General features: G+C 38.7%; 1 protein-coding gene across 3 annotated transcripts; it reads left to right on the top strand.

Moving 5' to 3' along the window:
• Positions 1-153: 153 nt before the first annotated feature.
• On the top strand, positions 154-4,585 carry LOC127106214 (uncharacterized). 3 transcript variants are annotated; one of them, XR_007795310.1, is made up of 13 exons: positions 154-406; positions 499-612; positions 1,012-1,122; positions 1,828-1,890; positions 2,025-2,138; positions 2,224-2,373; positions 2,459-2,536; positions 2,614-2,835; positions 2,912-2,998; positions 3,239-3,358; positions 3,473-3,565; positions 3,654-3,885; positions 4,279-4,585. XR_007795310.1 is itself a non-coding variant. In XM_051043510.1 (12 exons), the coding sequence occupies exons 1-12, from the start codon at positions 284-286 to the stop codon at positions 3,711-3,713; spliced, it is 1,335 nt and encodes a 444-aa protein (XP_050899467.1). In that variant the 5' UTR covers positions 154-283; the 3' UTR covers positions 3,714-4,005. The 3 variants fall into 3 exon arrangements, 1 of the variants encoding a protein (XP_050899467.1); XR_007795311.1 differs by having other exon boundaries at positions 4,266-4,585; XM_051043510.1 differs by lacking the exon at positions 4,279-4,585 and having other exon boundaries at positions 3,654-4,005.
• The last annotated feature ends 17,982 nt before the right edge of the window (positions 4,586-22,567 follow it).

Raw genomic sequence — 22,567 nt, 5'->3', positions numbered from 1 at the left:
GATAAATTGCAGCAGTAATTAAAAATATGAATAAAAAATCCTAGGAGGATCATTATTTAAATGAATATTTTGAAACACTATTTAAATGAATATTTTGAAAGACTAAAAATAAAAATGAAGAGTTTGAAATTAAAAAATACAAGAAGAGGAAAATAGGGATTCGTGACTTAAGGAGCTTTGAGATTCTATAATTTGTATGACATTTTTGTCAAACTCAAAAAGTTCAAGGGGGTGAGTTAGAAAAAAGAAAAGCTTAGAAGAGAGCAAAGATAAGGAAGGAAGAATGTGGGCCATAACGTGCGCCTTCTCTGCTTATCCTGCGCATTCTGTTCAAACCTCCGTTTCAACCGCCACCGTTCGCTACACCCCTCGCCTCTCTATTCCCGTCAATCCATTCGTTCCAGAGGTACTCTTCTGATCTCTCATTCTACAAATTAACTCCTTCAAAACCATTGAACTTTAGCAACAACAATAAGAGTTGATTTTGTTGAAATGCAGGTTGTAAAAGCCGTTGATTCCTTGCATTCAGAGTTCAGAGCCGTGGATAATTTGGTTGCACACAATTCCACCCGTGTCCTTAAAGCTTTTCATAATGCTCGACTTGGTTCTCATGTATGTAACCATTACCATGCCCTTTCATTTCGATAGTCGCTTTGTAAATCAATAGGTATTTTCTGTATTTTGGTTTTAGGTCTTGTTTGTATAAACAACTTATTTTTTGTTTAAAGCATAAGTGCTTATTAAAATAAGCGCTTATGAATGAGCTTGCATAAACTTTTTTTAAAACAAAAGATATAATAAATTTAAATTGTTTTAATATATGCTATAAGTTGTTTTCATAAGCTATTTAAAAAAATATATAAACATAAGTTTAAAAAAACTATGAAAAACTTATGGTAGCAGATAAAGTCATATAGGACAATCTAAACAAGTCCTATTTCAATAAATAAGTTCAAATAAGTGAATTTAAATAGGTCTCTGATTGGTTGTTCATATGCATATTGCTACCAGCACTTTGGTGGTTCCACTGGCTATGGCCACGATGAAGCTGGGGGACGTGAAGCTCTTGACCAGGCTTTTGCAGAAATTGTTGGAGCGGAATCGGCTATTGTTCGTTCTCAGGTTCTTGACTTTCTCTGGTTTCTTTAAACTAGGTTATTTTTACGGCTTGTTTGGATTGGCTTATTTGAGTTTATCTTATGTCATAAGTTTTGTTTTGTGATACTATTTGAAAGAATTTATTAAAACAGCTTATAGCATTATTCATAAACTCTTTTGAACTTATTTTTATGAGTTCTCAAAGATAACTTCTGAAAACAATTTATAGAATATATAAAAATAATTTAAATTTCTTTTATCTTTTGTTAGGAAAATAACTTATGCAAGCTTTTTCGTAAGTGCTTATTTTGACAAGTACTTGTGCTATAAGCTCCAAATAAACTGTTTATACAAACAGGCCCTTGATGTTCTTACTGAAGTTGCTATATGGAGCTTATTACATAGTGTGGGTTTTGGTTATGTATAGATAAAAATTGATTTTGAATGAATTGATTATGACTAAAAATGAGGTGAATGCAAAGTGATTTATGTGTTGATATATTTATATAAAAGTGGGTTGAACAATAAATTAAGGACTAAAAATCAGCTGTAGAGACATAAACTCCAAATTATAGTTTCAAAATTATAATCATTTGTGGAAGCAAGTTCAATTCTATTTGAAGAATATCCAAACATGTTGAAATCAATTCGACACCTATAGGATCAATTTTGTTTCTTCCAAGAGTGGACCCAAACATATGCTTACATAATATTCTCATTTGTTAACAGTTTTTCTCAGGTACTCATGCCATCACATGTGCTTTATTCGCCCTCTTGAGGCCAGGAGATGAGGTAACTCTTTTTTTTTCTTCTTCTGATATTCTATGTTTTTCATTCTTTACCAGCAGTTTAGCTATATAGTTGTGAAATGTTTTCGTGTTGAATTTGTAACTGGAATAAGGTTTTTAGACTAATATAGCTATCAGCTTTTGGCAGTTGCTGGTGCTCCTTATGACACTTTAGAGGAAGTAATCGGGAAACGGGACTCTGGTGGTTTGGGTTCCCTCCAAGATTTTGGGGTGAAATACCGAGAAGTTCCGGTATGCAACTTATTCGTAATTATTATTTTTTTAGATCTAACTCATTAGACTTCTCTATGACACTTCGTTAACATTTTTTCATCAGCTTGCTGAGGATGGTGGACTTGACTGGAATGCGCTGATGAGTGCTGTTAAACCCGAAACAAAATGTGCACTCATACAGAGGTCATGTGGTTATTCTTGGCGTCAGAGTTTGAGTGTTAATGACATAGGGAGAGCGATTCAAATTATTAAAGTAAGATTCATAGTTGTGCTCTTTGCTCTTAAACAGTAACATTATGCTTTGAAGCTGATATTATTGCTTGTCCTTGAATGTTCAGATGCAAAATCCCGAGTGTTCAGTCATGGTGGACAATTGCTATGGCGAACTTGTGGAAAGCATTGAACCTCCCATGGTGGTATGTTATAATGTGCTACAGTATGTATTGCTTTATTCCAAGGATGTTCAATATCACATTTCATCGTCGGTCGGCAGGGTGCAGATTTGATGGCGGGCAGTTTGATCAAGAATCCTGGTGGAACAATTGCACCATGTGGTGGATATGTTGCTGGGAAAAAGAAACTGGTTGAAGCAGCTGCAGCGCGTCTTTCTGCACCTGGGCTTGGTGTGGATTGTGGTTCAACTCCCGGTGATATCATGAGAGCCTTTTTCCAGGGATTGTTTCTTTCACCTCAAATGGTTGGGGAAGCAATCAAGGTACCATATTCGTCATTTCATTATAAGATCTTATTTGCTTATATCTGGTAGTGAGACTTTCCATTTTCTTTACCAGGGTTCCTTCCTGATTGCTGAAGTTTTGGCATCTAAAGGTTATAAAGTGCAGCCACTCCCTCGTGTCCCTCGAAGTGACACTGTTCAGGTTTTCCTGCTTAACCTGTGCTATTTTTTCTTTCTAGACAAAACAGGCATCTGATTTTTAGTTTTGATGTTTAGTTATCACCTATTAGAAGTACTAGCAAAATTATGTTTCTGGTAGAAAAGCTGTTCTTGATGTAAGCAAAAACCAGTCACTTAGGTGTTTCTTTCAGTTTCAAGCTATAATTGTATATAGAAGATAATTATTTCAATGATAGCCAAAATTAATCTTCAATGCCAATAGGCCGTACAGCTTGGAAGCCGTGAGCGTCTCCTCGCTTTCTGTGAGGCTGTTCAAAGAAGTTCTCCCGTGGGGTCATACACCAAACCAATTGCGGGTACCTCTCCTGGATATGCATCCGAGGTCTGCTCAGATTAACCTTTACAGCCCCCTCCCAAATTTGTATGATGCTCATTATTACTCTGCGATCATAAGTCCCAAGAGATATTAAGAACTCTTAGATATCAATCTTCTCAGGTGATTTTTGCCGATGGAACCTTCATTGACGGGAGTACTAGTGAGCTTTCATGTGATGGACCTCTTAGAGAACCATTTACTGTATTTTGCCAGGTACTTTGATTATGTATCAAACAATAGTTTACTACCTATGAATATGATTCACTATTACATATTAACTTGATTTATTTTACGAATGCAGGGAGGCACTCATTGGACTCAATGGGGACTAGTCCTTGGAGAAGTTTTGAAATCTATATGATGGAATCTAAATTTCAGTAAGTTAATACTAGTCCTTCGGAGGACAGCATGATTAAGATTGGTACAAATACAGTTAAGGCCAGGGTGGAAAAGAATTGTTTACCGAAAACCGAACTAACTCTGTGACTAAATCTGGTGCAGCAAGCCAAATGATGTAGATTTTGAAATTTTGGGTGAGAAAATAGATTTTGTATAGTAGTATTCTTTGAAGTTTATGCATGTGTGTACAATCTGAAAAATCTTATGTTGTTTAGTGCATTAATCAGTATAGAGCTCTAATCTTATTCATATCATTGATTGAAAAGACTTAAACACCAAGAAAGGAAAGCATAGCATTATAACTCAAAATACTAGGATAAAAATATCCGTCTAGATTGAGTTCATTTTTACAAATGAGCATATTTAGATATTCCAATTGTGCATGCTTTATGCCTTCATTTGTTTAGAGAAGATTTTTGATACCTTACACACGTATGTTACGCCTGAAAACAACAAATAAATGCGTTACTTACAGAATCTATGACTTTCAGTTTGAAATATTCAATTTGCTTAGGTTGATTTTTCAGGTAGCAAAGAACGTTGAAAAACTGAGGAGCAAATTTAAATTGCTTATCTACTATCCAATGTTAGAGGTTAGTTTGTTGGTCATAGTCGAGAGAAATACTTAGATATACCTATATCCATATTTTTAGGAACGTATCTATATACACATTCTTAGAAACTACTAATAAGGTGTTGTTGGAATGCAGCTATATCCATTTTTTTAGAAACAATGTGTTGTTATTTTGAATCAGAATTTTAAATTTTTTTCTTAAAAAAATTGTAATCACGGAGTTGTGGTGATATTGAAGAAGAGAGATAAATTTATTTTTATTTTTTAATTAATAAAAAAATTATAATTGATTATTTGTAAAAATACTTGTGTTCGATTGTATGCAAGTATTTTTCAATAGTCTGAGCAGTGTTTATCGTGGTTTGAGTTATATTTTATCTAATGTTCAGATCAAAACTGAACCGAAGCAATCAAATACGGTCATGCAAACCCGATCACATGATGTTAGATAAACTATTATATTTTATTTTATACTATAATTTTTTATCCAAATAATCAATTTTTTTAAATAAATACTCAAAATAATCAAAAATTTTACCTATTTTTTAAAATAACTCATTTTTAAATATCAAAACAAAGATGTCAATCCAATTGATGCATGTGTAGAACACACAAGAAGAAGCATCAATCCAATTGCCGACATTGTACAAATACGTAAGAGAGAATACATTATCTCTATTATATGTTTGTATATTGTCGTTAATTGGATTAACGTCTCTTTTTATGTGTTATACACAAATGTCAAATGGATTGACGTCTCTTTTATAATAAAATATATTTTTATTTTTATTTAAAAGTGAGTTATTTTGAAAAATAGATGAAAAATGGATTAGTTTGAGTATTTATTTGAGAAAATAGATTCTTTAGATAAAAGAAAATTTATATTATATACTAGTTTTAGTTTTAACAAAACGTATTAATAAATTATTTTTATTATTTAATATCTTTTTATCTTGTATATTAATTTTGGATTTATTTTAGTCTTTTGACTTTAAAAAAAATTATATTTGTTTTTTTAAATATTATATTAATCATTTTTGTCTAATTATTAATAAAAAAATTAGAAATTAATTATTAAATTTATCGTTAATTAGATGAAAAAGACTAACATACTATATTTTACAAAGATAATAGATTAATATAAAAAAATTAAGTTAAATAATAAAAAGGAATCTCAAAGTTAACTTATGAGACCAAAAGATATTAAAATATTTTTATTTATTATATATTATGATTTTCATTGTAACTTATATACTAATTTTAATAACTAAGGTGACACAAGTTTTTTATATATTCATTTTTTTAGGATTTCTTAATGCATTCCATATGCTTCTTATGCACAATACAAAAATATATAAATGTTTTCAGATTTCAGATATGCATCTCCAGAAGCATCTAAAAGTAAGTTAACGTTAAAAAGTTTCAAAGATGCATCTCTAGAATATTTTGGAGGTTAAATCGCGTCAGACCCTTCTCCTTTTTCATTTTTCTCATAACCATTCTTCAAACTCTCTTAATTTTTTCTCTGCACCAACTCAAAACTCAATCATCAAGGCTTAACGGAACTTCAATCATCATCTCTAACATCAGAAACAACATATAAAACACCATTTTCTTGTAAGTTTTTTGAATTTTCGATAATTTTTTTTGTTTTAGTGTAAATTAGTATAAATCAATTATTATAGTTAAAAATGAGTAGGAATAACATTTAAGATAGTTTAGGCATATTGTATTAGATGTTTGTTGGCTGAAAATGATGATCAAAATAAGTTTTTTTGACATTACATGGGGTACATTGACACCATTGACGTCGGAGATGCATCTCCAAAATTTTTCAGCGGTTTAGTTTCCCAGTAACTAGAGATGCATCTCCAAAATTTTCCCAATCTTTTGATTTTTTGATTTTCTGACTTGCGTTGTTTGTCTGCACTAATGGTCTGCTTTACTTTAACTTACATGCATAATGATTTCTTGCCTAGATATCGTCGCATCGTGGAGATTGCGCAAGCAGAAATTGACAGAGGTATCTTCCCTGATGGATCTGATGTGAGGTAGTGTTAGCTCCCAATTTCGACGTCTAATATGGATTAAGGGAATTAATTAAGGAAATAAAGTTTTCTGTGAACAAATTGAATGTTTCGACAAAATTATACATTTTGAAATTTCAGTCGAAGATACCTTGATGCAAGAGTAAAGATATTGTGTGGACTTAGAAATATTTCTAGCAGTTTGGAGATGTTTTCGACAGAAGCGTCATTGGTGATAGTTCGACAAAGGATTTGAATTCAAATGAGGGAGGGAATTCTTTGTTCTTATCTAATTGCTAAGGATATATGTGGGGCGTAGTGGACAGTTACATACATGCAGAGCGCCACTTGTCTCAATCTGGTGAATAGGTCGTTGGAAGCAGTTATTTCGATTGGTATAAATAGGAGGTCGAATTTAATGAAGATAACGAAGGATCATATGATGAACCTTTGAGCTTCGACGAAAGCGAGATCGACCTTGCTGAACTAAAACAAGGCTCTCCCTATTCCTGTAAGGTCTTAGCCCATTCGAATGGAAAAAACCCTATCGAACCGGAAAAGAATGATAAATTTCCTAAGAAAACTTACACGTTTGACGCTACAAAATGTGACGAAATCTTCGATTTGTTAGTTAAGGATGGCCAAATGATAGTGCCTCCTGGTGCTAAAATGCCTCCTTTAGAACAAAGAAAGAAATGAGGTTTTTGTAAGTACCATAATTTTCTGGGTCATAAAACGTCTCAATGTTTTCTTTTCAGGGATCTTGTCCAGAATGCTATTCAGGAGGGAAGACTCAAAATTCGGAGAGAAACCCAGGAGCTAGATGAAGATTGACTTTGACCCTAGATGACGCTCATTACAAAGAGCCAGATGATGTAAATATGGTTGAAGTTACTGATGGCTTCAACAACACCATCAACATGGCCGAAGTTACTGAGGACTTTGTTAACAAGGTTGTCGTGGTCAGGTTCTTTGAGTACCGCGACCAGGAGTTCCTCAAGAATTTTGTTTATGAGGCTGCTGAAAGGTTCGCCAACAGAACCACTGACGATTTCGACCCTGGAGTCACTGAAGATTCCAATTTGATGATGGTGACCAAAGAGACTGTTGATAGTTTCATACAAATGGATAAGGCTGATGAGGGCCTTCAAATGAAATTCCATAATCTGGGCATCATTGAAGATGTCAACATGGAGGTCATCATGATCGAAGTCTCGCAGGAAACATCCATGGAAGTCGACGACGGGCGTCAACAAGAAGAATACAACAAATTGGCCTTCCCAAAAGAAGAGGAGACTCTAACGGACTTCCTCCATAGGTGCTAGAGGAAAAAATCAGAAGTTATGTTATGCCTTCAATGCAGTGTCGTGTTCGACAAAAGCGGTGCACAATCTTGAGAGAGTCAGGAAGGCAAAAGACAGATAGGACCAGGGAGCCTCTCAGGACCAACAGGTTTTTGAGCCTAGAAGAGCTTTCGATCCAAGAAGGTATCTCAACCCAAGTAGAACTATGGTGAAGCTTGATGGGACAAGACAAAAGGGTCTTGCTGCCAAACCTATCTCCTTCAAACCCACTGCAGAGGCTTCCAAAGGAAAATGGGTGAATCCAGCCGACGACAGAAAGCATGGTCAGGGGAAATGGCAGATCTTCGAAGTAGACAGAGGTTCATCGTTGGCCTACCGTAAAGAATTTCAGGCTTCCAGAAAAGCAACCTACATCTCTGAGAACTACAAGGGGAAGAATCCCATGACAAGGTCCTAATGGAGAAGGGAACAATGAATGAGAAAGGCACAAAGGGAGACTAGGGCAAAAGAAAACGCTGAATCCAACACCAACGAACCTTCCAGAAAGAAGGAGAAAGAGGATTTAAGACTTGTCTAGAGGAAGCCTGCCACTCAAGAAGAGGCGGCCAAAGAAAAATATGATCGAGCGGTAGCGGAAGACGAAATGCTCACATATGATTTTGACTCTAGGTCAGAGCCTTCGCTGGATATCAAAGTTAATGTGGTATCAATGCTGCCCAGAGAATTTGATCAAATAACTGAGGTCGAGGATACTGACAACATCACAAAAATGGAAATGGCCGCTCATAAACCAGTGAGTTATTACGTAATGAACAATGGTTGCGTGGAGGAACAAAGTGCTTTCTTCGAGTCACCAGATGAGGCTATGAAGATTCATCTCAATCCTCTTTTTATTACTGGGAAGGTCGAAGACGTCCCAATTAATAATATTTTGGTAGATTGCGACGTAACGGTGAACTTGATGCCGCATCGCATTTTGAGGAGAATAGGTAAATATGACGCAAATGTCAAGCCCCATAACATGGTACTTTCCAACTATGAAGTAAAGGTGGGTACCACCCTCGAGGTAATCCAGGCCGAGCTAACAGTGGGAACTGTCACCAGATCAACAATGTTCATGATTGTGGATACAAAGGCCAACTATAACTTGCTACTTGGACGCGAATGAATACATGGATTAGGAGCTGTACCATGCTCCATGCACCAAAGAGTCACCATCTGGAGGCCAGACGGTATTATGGAGAACATAGAAGCAGACCATGGCTACTCCAAGACTCTAATCAATCATGTCGATATACACCAATTTGACAAACACTTGGCCAATATTGCTCCATGCGATCCGACCAGCTTTGCATTTACTCCAGACGATAATGTATACTGCTCTTTATATCTACACCCCATCAATGGTTTTCAATGGGATCGTGAGGTGGTGGGAGAAGATGATTTTGGGTACATAGGAACGCCAGGAGTCGACCCAACAGGTTGGGGAAACGAATTCGGTGATGATGACTGAGTTCGAAGCACTAAAAAGAATTTCGGCTTACATAGCCGTAAACAAACAGCAAACGGCCTTTGAGGCTGAAGACAAACACATGGTTGTCGAAGCCAACAAGGAACTTCACCAAAGAGGTCCTGGTAAGGACTTTGATCTAGAACCACCTGATAAGGTTCAGGGTGAAGATCAAGGCCAGAGGCTCGAAGCCATCTATGATGACGAGCCTTTGGGATTCTAGAGGGATCCGTTGGCAACAAACATCAAGATGCTAGCTCAAGATCCACTTGAAGAAATCGACTTAGGAGAGGGATTGACAAAAAGGCCAACTTACATCAGCGTTAATATCAACGCTCAACTCAAAGTCGAAGTGATCCAACTATTGAAGGAGTTTAAGGACTGTTTCGCGTGGGATTACGATGAGATGCCAAGTTTGAGCATAGATCTGGTCGAAATAAGGTTGCCAATCAAGCCTGGGAAGAAGCCCATCGAGCTAAATCCAAGGCGACCTGAATAAACCAGAATAAGACCAAGGTCATAATGGAAGCGAAAACGACATCAACTAAGAAGGAATTGCAGTCACTGCTAGGCAAGATCAATTTCTTGAGGAGATTCATCTCGAACCTCAGCGTAAAAATGTAAGCCCTCTCACCTCTCCTTCGACTTAACAAGGAAGGCTTCGAATGGGGGCAAGCTCAGCAAGAAACTTTCGACAAAATCAAAGAATACCTGAGTCATCCACCAATTCTAACACCACCTTGCAGGAGGAGTATGAGGTTGTACATATCTGCATTCGACAAGACTTTAGGGAGCATGTTGGCTCAGGAGGATGATAATGGTGTCGAAAGAGCCATTTACTACCTCAGTAGGGTCTTAAATGATGCAGAAACTAGGTATAACATAGTTGAAAAATTGTGTTTATGCTTGTATTTTTCTTGTACGAAGTTGAAGCATTATATAAAACCTGTTGATATTTATGTTTCATCTCATTTTGATGTTATTAAACATATGTTGTCTAAGCCAATTTTGCACAGTCGAATTGGAAAATGGGCACTAGCTTTAACTGAATATTCCCTAACTTATATGCCATTAAAAGTTGTTAAGGGACAAGTGATAGCGGACTTTATAGTCGACCACTCTATAACTGACAACATATTGAACTATCTCGAATTAGAGCCCTAGAAGTTATACTTCGATGGGTCTAGTTACAAAGATGGGACATACATATGAGTTCTAATTATTTCTCCTAATAAAATTCCAACAAAATTCAAGTATAAAGTGGAAGGCCTTTGCTCAAACAATGAGGCTGAATATGAAGCTTTAATAGCCGGACTTGAGATATTGTTGGAATTGGGGGCAACTCGAGTTGAAATAATGGGTGACTCAGAGTTAGTTATAAAATAGATCACAAAAGAGTACAAATGTGTTAAAGAGAATCTCATCATGTACTTCACAATAGCCAATCATTTATTAAGAAGATTCGAGATAGCTAGTATTCGATACATACCTCGATTGGAAAATCAAGTGGCTAACGACTTGGCTCAAATTGCATTTGGGTATAAAATTTCAAAAGAGAAATTGCAAAAAGTAATCGAAGTCAGAGGAAGAGTTATGTCAACCAGATTAGCCCCATCAGACTTGGAAACGATAAAGCTGGGATACGCCGACAAAGAGAGATTTGAAATATCGACAGTAGATAGCCTAACAGACGAGGATTGGAGAAAACCAATAGTGGAGTATTTACAGAATCCGATTGTGTCTACCAAACGAAAAACCAAGTATCGATCTTTAAGTTATGTTCTTTTGGGTATTGGATTATTCAAAAAGACTCCGGAGGGAGTTTTACTCAAATGTCTTAGTGAATCAGAGGCATATCTATCCCTTTCGATTGTCCATAGTGGGGCATGTGGGGCACACCAGGTTGGCCATAAGATGAAATTATTATTATTTTGCCAAGGGATGTATTGGCCTACCATGTTAAAAGACTGCATTGAATTCGCCAAAGGATGCCAAGAGTGTCAGGTACATGCATGCATACAACATGTCCCTGCAAGCGAACTACATTCTATAGTCAAACCTTGGTCTTTTAGAGGTTGGGATTTAGATTTGGTTGGGGAAATTCGACCACCATCATCTAAAAGTCAGAGGTATATTTTGGTTGACATTGATTACTTTATAAAATGGATCGAAGTTATACCCTTGCCAAATGTAGACCAAGAATATGTGATCGAATTTATCCAAAAACACATTATTTATAGATTTGGAATCCCATAGACATCACAACAGATCAAGGATCAGTATTTACAGGTCGAAAAATGCAAGAATTTACTAAGGAAATGGGTTTCAAATTAATAACTTCTATGCCATATTATGCTCAGGCTAATGGTCGGGTCGAAGCAGCGAATAAGGTGGTAATTAGTTTGATTAAGAAACATGTGGGGAAGAGGCCCAGAAATTGGCATAAGACTTTAGATCAGGTTTTGCTGGCGTGTCGAACCTCCCCCAAGAAAGCCACTAATTCGACCCCATTCCGACTGACCTTTGGTCATGATGCAGTTTTATCAGTCGAGATTTACCTACAATCAACAAGAATTCAGAGGCATCATGAAATTCTATCAGAATCATATTGGAACATGATGCTAGATGAGTTAGTCGATCTAGATGAGGAGAGACTCAATGCCTTGGGATTATTCAAAAGGCCGAAGAAGAGAGTAGAGAAATCTTATAATAAGAAGGTTAAAGTTAAGATGTTTTCACCTGAAGACTTAGTTTGGAAAGTGATCCTTCCAATCGAAAGGATAGGGCCTTAGGGAAATGGTCCCCCAAATGGGAAGGTCCTTTTCAAATTTTGCAAGTATTCTCTAACAGTGCTTATGAGATCGAGGAGCTTAATAAAGATAAAAGAATCTTAAGAGTGAATGGAAAATATTTGAAAAAATATAAGCTAGCGCTCCAAGAGATAAAAATAATAAACGAATAATTGCATGTAAATTGGTTGAAGCCAACACGGTAATAAAAATGTTGTCAGCATGGCTTAAATTCATTACAAAGACCCAAAAGGTTAATAATCAGTACAATTGAAACCAAAAGTAATGAAGAGATAAACGGAAAAGAGACTAAAGCTAAAAAGGGAGATGAGTCTTTATATGGAGATATTTTTCCTTGTGAAGCTCTAGACGTTTCTCACATAGGGATCTTTTTGACCGAAGAGTTGTGAGCTCTGCCTCTAACTTTCACATCATGAAATTCTATCAGAATCATATTGGAACATGATGCTAGATGAGTTAGTCTATCTAAATGAGGAGAGACTCAATGCCTTGGAATTATTGAAAAGGTCGAAGAAGAGAGTAGAGAAATCTTATAATAAGAAGGTTAAAGTTAAGATGTTTACACCTGAAGACTTAGTTTGGAAAGTGATCCTTCCAATGGATCGAAAGGATAGGGCCTTAGGGAAATGGTTCCCCAAATGGGAAGGTCCTTTTCAAATTTTGCAAGTATTCTCTAACGGTGCTTATGAGATCGATGAGCTTAATAAAGATAAAAGAATCTTAAGAGTGAATGGAAAATATTTGAAAAAATATAAGTCAGCGCTCCAAGAGATAAAAATAATAAACGAATAATTGCATGTAAATTGGTTGAAGCCAACATGGTAATAAAAATGTTGTCAACATGGCTTAAATTCATTACAAAGATCCAAAAGGTTAATAATCAGTACAATTGAAACCAAAAGTAATGAAGAGATAAACGGAAAAGAGACTAAAGCTAAAAAGGGAGATGAGTCTTTATATGGAGATATTTTGCCTTGTGGAGCTCTAGACGTTTCTCACATAGGGATCTTTTTGACCGAAGAGTTGTGAACTCTGCCTCTAACTTTCGAACATTTTCGATAAACTCCAGACCAAAATCTAGCTCCTTAGCCATGGAAGTGTCATTAAACTTTATAAGCTCAGCTTTGTGCTTTTTGGCTTCAGAGATCTTGGCCTGTAGTTCCTTTATTTGCACTTCCTAAGAGGCAACGTCACGGTCATGGCTTTCGATCTCCGCCCTGTTTTTCTCTTTGGTCTGCTCCAATTCCATTACTTTGTTAGTCGATTCAGTAGCCGCATCCGAAGCAGCTGCTTCAGCACCAACCTTTTTCTCAATTTCCTTGGTGATTTAGGGTAACAGCTTATGATCAACAATAACTTGTTCGATCATAATACCCAACTCCAAGATGACGTTGGCAACCTCGGGAGAAGCTTCCAGTAAATTAACTTGGTTAGGGAGAGTTTTCAAGGATAACGGGACAGAAGGATCAGCCAGCAAGAGTAGGAATAGATTACCCTTAAATATCTTTTCTTTGATCTTCAAGAGTGCCTCATCCACATGTTTGCTCAAAGGTTGATCCTCAGACGTTGTAGAGGTGCTAAGACTTCTTTCAGACGAGCTCTCCCTTCTACTCAGCATAACCTTCAGATACTCGAGAGGTTGACTTTGCTTCAGGGCTGCTAGTTCTTCTGAAGCGAGGCCCTTAACTGTTTCTGTCGAAGCTTTGATGCCTTCAGGAATAACATCAGTTGTTGGAGTAACAGTAGTTGGGCCATGAGGTTGTCCTTTGTTTGTCTCGTTGTTATCGTCCTTGTTCCCCTCACCATTATTATCCTCCTCCTCGAGGTCATCATCATCATCATTACCAGGTCCATCATGGAATAGCGGTTGGTATTCTTATTCTTCTCCCCCCCCCCTCTTGGCCGTCATTACCTCCCAGAGCAGCATTTTTTGTACCTTCAACGTTAGGTGAGCCACCTTCAGAGTCATTTCCAGCATGGACTTCTTCGTCCACCACCATAGCATCTTTGTTCACTTCAGCTTGGGTTTCTTTACCTGAGTCATTTTCATGATCAGAACCACTGGTATGGGAGTATTGGGTGGCAAAGTCTCACACTCCTCATCAATAGGTTGGTTAATTTAGCTCATTGAGCTTTTCTCTGAATCCCTTGCAGATGTTGGATGGTAGGTGGGTTCGCCAACACTATTAAGAAGGACTGGTACAGAAGGAGATTTGATTGTTGTTTGTGTGGCAGCGTCTGCACCACCTTGAAAGCCAAAATCAAGAGATAAATTAGTCAAAGTGATAGAAGACAATCAATCGAAAGAACAAAGTAATGTATGGTTTTACGTTGTCCCCTTCAACTCCAGGGATGGAGTTGTCACTTTCAATCTGCGTTGCTGCTATTTTTGATAGCTCTTCAGGAGTAGGCTCCAGAATGGTAAGAGCAGCAGGTCGTTTTATAACTCTGGAAATTTTTTCCTGTGGATGGCTCAAGGCTTCAACAACTTTTGGTTGCTTCTTCCTTTTCCTGAGGGTTAGATCTAGAACAAGAGACAAGTCATCTTCGTCTGACTCTATCACAACGGAGACTCCAACTTCTTTCGTTTTGAATTTTTGAGGAATATGGGGAGGTTTTTGAGCGACCTGGATAAAAATATCAAAGTGTTAGAAATGTCATTATACATAACAAAAAGTAATGGGCAAAGTAAAGATGTACATTTATGGTCATGCTACCTCCCTCAACCTTTGCTTCGACCAACTTCTTGGTTGTTGGTTTTTTGGGTGGAACTTTGGTAGCTAAAAGGAAAAACATAGTAGTTATTACGAGTCAAGAGTAAATATCCTAGTAGAGAGATGTGATTCGAAAGGCCTCCCACTCCGAACCTTCATATATATTTGACTCGATGCGAACATCTTCGATCCCTATATGAAGATGCCTTTTGAAACTGTCTAAAGTATGCTCAGTCGCAACCACCCGCTGGGATTTTTCTGTGATTGTTGTCGAATGATTTTTATAGAATCCCTGCAGATGAACCAGACTGGGAATGGAGGGGCAAGGGCCACTCCAAAATCAGCGTTTGGCAGTCGAGGAAATTTAAGAGGATACATTTTAGAAGTCGTTTCATATTGTTTCTCAGGAGGAACGTACGAAGGGATTTTTAAGTTCTCCATTTTCTTTGAAATTTTTTCCTTCAGCGTGATAGCTGATGTCGCACCTCGAAAAATGGGGATACGACTTTAAGCGAAGCGCAATCGCACGCTCGCAATGATGGACTGAATAGAGTCGCCACCGAACTTTATTTATTCCTAAAAAGGAAAGGGGAAATATCGATAAAACCCAAGACAAAACGACAATGATTATTGGTCGTCGCAACCAAATTAGGGTTCGGGAGTCGGTTACGCAATAGGAAGGTATCAGCACCCCTCATGTCCGTTGTATTCAACGGGAACCGTTTAGTTAGTTTCGTTTTGAATGTTAGCTTATGTTAGTCTTCTCAAGTTATAATGAGGGAGAGAATAAATAGAATCAAAAGAAAAGAGAATATATTTTTGGATTTTTGCAATAAAGGGGACTAAACCTAAGTTTTTTGTTAATGGGCCTGACAAGATTTACAAATCCTGCTCCTACGTATCTCAATAGAGAAGTCAAGGCTTACGTAGTTCTGGGTAGAAAAATGTTTGTTTGTTGGTCGATTTTAGCGAAAGCTATATTGTATTAATCGACGAAAACATTGTTTTATCCAAAACAGATGAGGAGTGGACGTATACCACACATCGAATGGATTTACAAATCATCATTCGGAAAAACGTCACTTATCTCGACTCAACGATTGTGGTCGAAACATTGTTTTGCATCACCTTAAGACAATATATCTTTCATTTATGAAAAAGGTTTTCTTGATTAATCGCACGGCGGCGAGGAAAAGTTTGATTGGTTGGATTTATTTTGAGTAATGGCGAGAACTTGGACGAGCGAGATATCCATCTCGAATCCTAGTCTCAGGAGTGCACGGTATACACCATGGTCCATTTCCATCTTTATTGAAAAAGTGTTTAATAAAGATTAAGTGTTTTGAATTTTGATTGAGAAAAGGGGTTTGAAGAAACCACATTGATGATTTTAGACGATGGCGAGAGCTAAGATAGGCGAGGCATCCGCCTCGAATCTTAATCTCAGGAGTGCATGTGTACCTTGTCGGCATAGATTTGGCATTTATGACATTTTCTAGCATAATTGAAGCAGTCGGACTCCATGGTCAACCAGTAATAACCAGCTCGCAAAATCTTCTTGGCCATGACATGCCCATTGGCATGAGTTCCAAAGGATCCTTCATTAATCTCCTTGATCAATAGGTCCGCTTCACGTCCATCCACACATCTGAGCAGAATCATGTCGTGGTTTCTCTTGTATAACACACCATTGCTTAAGAGGAATTTGGATGCTAACTTCCTCAATGTTTTCTTGTCAAGGGCTGTTGCATCTGTTGGATATTCTTAATTTTGCAAAAAGCATTTGATGTCGTGAAACCAAGGTTTACCATCGGCTTCCTCTTCAACCGACTGGCAGTAGGCAGGCTCAAGTTTCCGCTCGATCTGAATGAGAGGCGCTTCATTATGGAATCTAACTTGGTACATTGAAGCCAACATAGCCAAAGCATCAACAATTTGATTCTCAGTTCTCGGGATATGACGGAAGGTGATTTCGTCAAAGTATTTTATTAGTTCTATGACATAGGCACGATATGGGATCAACTTGGCATCACGGGTTTCCCATTCGCCCTTGACTTGGTATATCACCAAGGTTGAGTCTCCACATACTTCGAGGATTTTGATTCGGAGGTCAATTGCTGCTTCAATGCCTAGGATGCACGCCTCATATTCTGCTATATTATTTGTGCAATCAAAACACAACCTTGCTGTGAAAGGAGTGTATCCACCATTCGGATTCAATAGAACAGCTCCTACGCCATGCCCCATGTAATTGGAGGAACCATCGAACATGAGCTTCCACCGAGATCCGGGTTCAGGTCCTTCATCAAGTCCTGGGATTTCACAATCTTTTACTACCATAATGTCTTCATCAGGGAAGTCAAACTTCAACGGATGGTAGTCTTCAACGGGTTGGTTTACCAGGTAATCAGACAACACGCTTCCTTTGATGGTTTTCTGAGATACATATTGGATGTCATACTCAGATAGTAACATCTGTCAACGGGCGAGTCTTCCAGTTAAAGCAGGCTTTTCAAAGATATACTTTATTGGATCCATTTTTGAGATCAACAAAGTAGTGTGGCAAATCATGTATTGTCTTAGATGACAAGCGGCCCATGCTAAAGCACAACAAGTTTTCTCCAAGAGTGAATATCAAGTTTCACAATCGGTAAACCTCTTACTTAGATAGTAGATGGCGTGCTCTTTTCGGCCGGTTTCGTCATGTTGTCCCAGCACACATCCCATTGACTTTTCAAGCACAGTTAAGTACATAAAGAGTGGTTTCCCCTGAACAGGTGGAATTAGAATATGGGGCTCTTGCAGGTATTGTCCGATCTTCTCAAAAGCCATTTGGCAGTCAGAGTTCCATTCAACAGATTGATCTTTTCTCAATAACTTGAATATAGGTTCACACGTAGCAGTCATATGAGATATAAACCTAGGGATATAGTTCAAACGTCCCAGGAATCCTCTAACTTCTTTCTCTGTACGTGGAGCAAGCATTTCTTGTATTGCCCTAACTTTGTCTGGATCCACCTCAATTCCTCGTTGACTAACAATGAAACCAAGCAATTTTCCAGATCGGACACCGAAGGTGCATTTAGCAGGATTCAGCCGTAGTCGAAATTTCCGAAGACGCTCGAATAGCTTTTGCAAGTGGTCTATATGATCCTCTTCACTTTGGGATTTTGCAATCATGTTATCCACATAAACCTCAATCTCCTTGTGCATCATGTCATGGAAAAGAGTGACCATTGCTCTTTGGTAAGTTGCCCCAGCATTTTTGAGACCAAATGGCATTACCTTGTAGCAAAATGTTCCCTAAGGGGTGATGAATGTGGTCTTTTCCATGTCTTCTGGATGCATCTTAATTTGATTATAACCCGAGAATCCATCCATAAAGGAGAAGACTGCAAACTTAGCAGTATTGTCTACCAGAGTGTCAATATATGACAGGGGGAAATCGTCCTTTGGACTAGCTTTGTTTAAATCCCTATAATCAACACACATCCTGACCTTGCCATCCTTTTTGGGTACTGGTACGATATTAGCTACCCATTGGGGGTACTTCGCAACTGCTAGAAAACCGGCATCAAATTGACGTTTCACCTCGTCACAAATCTTTAGAGCCATGTCGGGTCTTGCTCTTCGGAGCTTCTGCTTTACTAGCGGGTGATCTGACTGTAGTGGTAGCTTGTGGACAACAATATCAGTATCTAAATCTGGCATATTCTGATATGACCAAGCAAATATATCTACATATTCTTGTAGCAACCTGATCAATCTTTCTTTGATGCTTGCCCCAAGTGTAGTCCCAACTTTGACTTCTTTCTTGTCTTCCTCAGTGCCAAGGTTGATTGTATCCACTGATTCTTGATGCGGCTGAAGGGCCTTTGACTCGTGCTCGAGCAGCCTTTCCAATTCTTCAGGGAAATCATAATCTTCCTCACTCTCCTCTTCCGCTTGGTAGATAGGGAGTTCAAAGTTATAGGAAGTAGTGGGGTCATCGAATTCAACTGGTTTATTGATTATTCTGCATGTTTTTAATGATGGTTTTTTAGAAAAATGGAAATAAAATGCAAAAGAAATAAAAATATTTTTGTAGTTTTTGAAAGGATTGTCATTTTAAGGAATGAAAAACAATTGAATGAACGATAAGAATTTGAACAAAATGCTCTTTATTTGTCATAATGATTTTGAAATTTAAAGGGGCCCTACAAATGATCCATTAGCCTTGGGCAGAGCTAAGGATTTTCAAAAAAACAAAGGGAAACACAATTACTTTGACATAGGAAAAACTTCTGGAATCTCAACTGCTTTCCAATTCGTTAGGGCCGCTTCACACCGGTATATCAGATTTGATGCTTCTCCATCTTCAGCGTCATCTTCAATTGCACCAACCTGATCTCCATGGATAAATCCTGTGCTCAGGAAAACTTCTTGTATGCTCCGCACGCGGGCCTTTGCAGGGATCAGGGCTCTTCCCTTAGCGGAAGGCTTGTACCCCAAACCAAAACGATCGTTTTTCTCGCTGACATTGATGACTTGCCCCCAACCTGCAGGGCCTCCGCTTGCAACAGCTGATCTTGCACTATTCAAAGAGGCGAACGACAAACTGGTTTTCTCAATAGGATCCTCCACCTCAGCAAGTGTGGCATTGGATATTTCAAGTGCTTGGAAAGAGGTTTTTAAGGCATCTTCATCAGCCTCAATGTAACGGAAAGAGGAGAGTTGACTGATGATAAAATCTTCTTCACCCGAGACAATGACGAGCTTGTCATCGACAACAAACTTCATTTTTTGATGCAAAGTAGAAGTCACTGCCCCAACAGCATGTATTCATGGACGTCCCAAAAGGCAGCTGTAAGCGGGATTTATGTCCATGACTTGGAAATTAATGGGGAATACATGCGGTCCGATCTGGATTGGTAGCTCTACCTCCCGAACTACTGTCCTTCGAGAACCATCAAATGCTTTTACTACAAGTGCACTAGGTTTCAATTCCGAACCTTGGTAAGATAATTTAGCAAGTGCCCTCTTTGGTAGAACATTGAGGGACGATTCAATGTCAACTAAAACTCTGGCCAGAGCATCTTCTTGGCACTTTATGGATACATGTAAGGCGCGGTTGTGATTCTTCCCTTCCTTGGGTAGCTCTTCATTGATGGAACTTAGAGTGTTGCAGGCTGTGATATTGGCGACCATCCCATCGAATTGGCCAACCGTTATGTCTTGGGTAACATGAGCTTGAGCAAGCACTTTCAGTAGAGCTTCCCTATGAGCTTCGGAATTTAGAAGCAAAGACAAGATAGATATTTTTGACGGTGTCTGATGTAACTGATCAACTATCTTGTAGTCGCTTTTCTTTATTATTCTTAGAAATTCACTTGCTTCATCCGCTTGCACTGCCGGTTGTGTCCCTCCATACTCTGGGGTAGGATTTGCAGTTGCAGCTTCCCTTGTTGGTTCTTGAGGGTTTATATTAATATTGGGAGTATAAATCCGACCGCTGCGGGTCATCCTGCTCGTCCCTGCGATGTTAGTGATATCGGTGTCAACATTCTTCAAGCCTTTCTCACTTTCAGCAGCTTTGGGTTTTCCATCTACCACTCCATCTACCACGGTTATGTCATACTTCCAAGGTACCGCTTTGGTGCTTTCAAAAGGAAAGGGGGTAGGCATACAAACTACCACGGGTGATGGATGAACAACATCTTTTCTGTGATAAGTTATCTCAACCAGTTCTGGTAGATTGAAAACGGGTTCAATGACTGAAACTTCCTCGTTTGTTGTAGGCCTACAAACTTGCAAAACACCTTGATCCATTAAGTTTTGAATATCAGTTTGTACCACTTTACATCCCCTTGGATGAACGACACATTCTTCACAATTGTCGTGACATGTATCAATCAATCTAGCTCCCACCAATCTTGCATGAAGTTCTAGCAACGGAGTTTTAACATTTTCAACATTTTTGATTACACAAACATCGGAAGCATCCTCGATGGCATTAACATCACCATGCGCCGGCAGAGGGTTACTTTTTACGTTGGGTCCGATATCTCGAAATGAAAGAATCTTCTTCTCAACCAGCTCTCGCACAATATGCTTCAAAGCATAACATCCCTCTAAATCATGACCAGGGGCACCCTCGTGGAAAGGACAATGGGCATCTGGATTGTACCATGGAGGTAAGGGATTTGGTGGAGGACCCAAAGGTCTGGGAGTCACCAACCCTTTTCGTAGTAACAATGGGTACAATTCAGTGTATGTCATAGGGATTGAAGCAAACGAAAGTCTACCTCTTTGTACCCTATTTTAATTTGGAGGATTTTATGGACGAGGAGCCTGTGCTCTTGGTTGTTGATAAGCAGGTGGCGTGGGTACTTGCTGGTATACTGGTGCTTGTTGAATAGGTTGATAGACAGGAGCTTGTGACTGGTTGAAATTTGGTGTGACTGCTGCCACATACGGTTGTTGAACATACTGCACTGGATAAGTTGGTTGTTGCTGAGCAAATTGATGTTTCTTCTTCCATGAATGACTCCTCCTTTGACTGGTTGACACTGCGTTTGTTTCACCCTATTTCTTTCTTTGAAAACCTCCAGGAAATGTTTTGGCATTATTACCAGATGTTTCGGAGGTGGTTATCATTTTTCCATTCTTCAATCCAAGCTCGACCTTTATGCCCACGGCGACCAAGTCAGAGAAGCTTGCAGATACACTACTCACCATTCTTTCATAGAACATAGGTTTTACCGTATCCATGAACCAATTTGCTAACTCCTTCTCAGCAAGGGGTGGTTCGACTTGTGAGGCCACTTCCCTCAATCGTTGTGCATATTCCTTAAAAGACTCGTTATCTTTCTGGGACATGCTGAGCAATTGCCTCCTATCTGGGGCCATATCCATGTTATACTTATAACGTTGGATGAAAGCATCAGATAAGTCTTGGAAACAACGAATTCTACTTTGATCAAGGCTTAAGTACCACTTAGAGGGAGCACCCCTCAAGCTGTCTTGGAAGCAATGTATCATAAGTTTATCGTCCTCCACGTGCGCAGCCATTTTTCGATAGTACATAATAAGGTGACTTTTAGGACATGAGTGGCCCTCATACCTATCAAAATCAAGGGTCTTGAACTTCGCAGGAATCACAAGACCTAACACTAAGCACATCTCCTTAGCAGCAACACCAAAAACTTGGTCACCTTCCATAGCCCTTAACCTTTTTTCAAGAATCTGGAAATTCTCTTTCATCCCTCTTATGTCTTCCTGCCTTTCATCATCTTCGTCCGAAAAGTCCGGGGCATGTTGTTGATCCTCAAAGTAAGGTTGCACATGTGCACGAACGAGAGGTGGTGCGAACGTGTGGACCACTGGATGAGTTTCATTAATGGTTGGTAGAGGAGCCATCTGCTGAGTGGATTGTGCAAAACCAGGGGGGCCTTCAACTAGAGGTGTGAAACCGGGAGGTAAACCATAGGTTGGCCAAGTGGTTGGTACTGTCCTTGCTGGTTGGGGTTCAATCGTGGGACCGGCGATTTCTGAAACGACCGTCGTTTGGGTGTCTAACTTGGCCCTAATGACCTGTAGTATCTCCATGACTTGACCCATGTTTCCTCGTAGGTCTTCGAGTTCTGAGCTTACTCGCTCCAATTCTTGTTCTTGGTCCGCCATTCTTCGACGAGCATTGGCTCTGGTGTTGTAGTGGTGTTGAGGACTCAATGTGTAACAACTGATAGAGAAAACGAAATGAGCTTTTATTTATTTATATGGAGAATGCATGAATGTATGTATGAATGCATTTTATGTTTATTTAGTTTTAGGGATTCTTATAAACTTTGCAGTTGTTGAGCACGCACTTTGAAAGTAATGTGAACAGAAACAGAAAA

This window comes from Lathyrus oleraceus, chromosome 7 (assembly GCF_024323335.1).
Source record: "Lathyrus oleraceus cultivar Zhongwan6 chromosome 7, CAAS_Psat_ZW6_1.0, whole genome shotgun sequence".
Lineage (NCBI taxonomy): Eukaryota > Viridiplantae > Streptophyta > Magnoliopsida > Fabales > Fabaceae > Lathyrus > Lathyrus oleraceus.
The sequence above is the reverse complement of the archived record's forward strand: the minus strand, read 5'-3'. Positions and strand labels throughout refer to the sequence as shown.

Coding starts and splice junctions, on each gene's coding strand:
- LOC127106214 (XM_051043510.1), top strand. CDS start 284: ATGTGGGCCATAACGTGCGCCTTCTCTGCTTATCCTGCGCATTCTGTT. Junction 613..1,011: donor ATGCTCGACTTGGTTCTCAT/GTATGTAACCAT, acceptor TATTGCTACCAG/CACTTTGGTGGTTCCACTGG. Junction 1,891..2,024: donor TCTTGAGGCCAGGAGATGAG/GTAACTCTTTTT, acceptor TATAGCTATCAG/CTTTTGGCAGTTGCTGGTGC.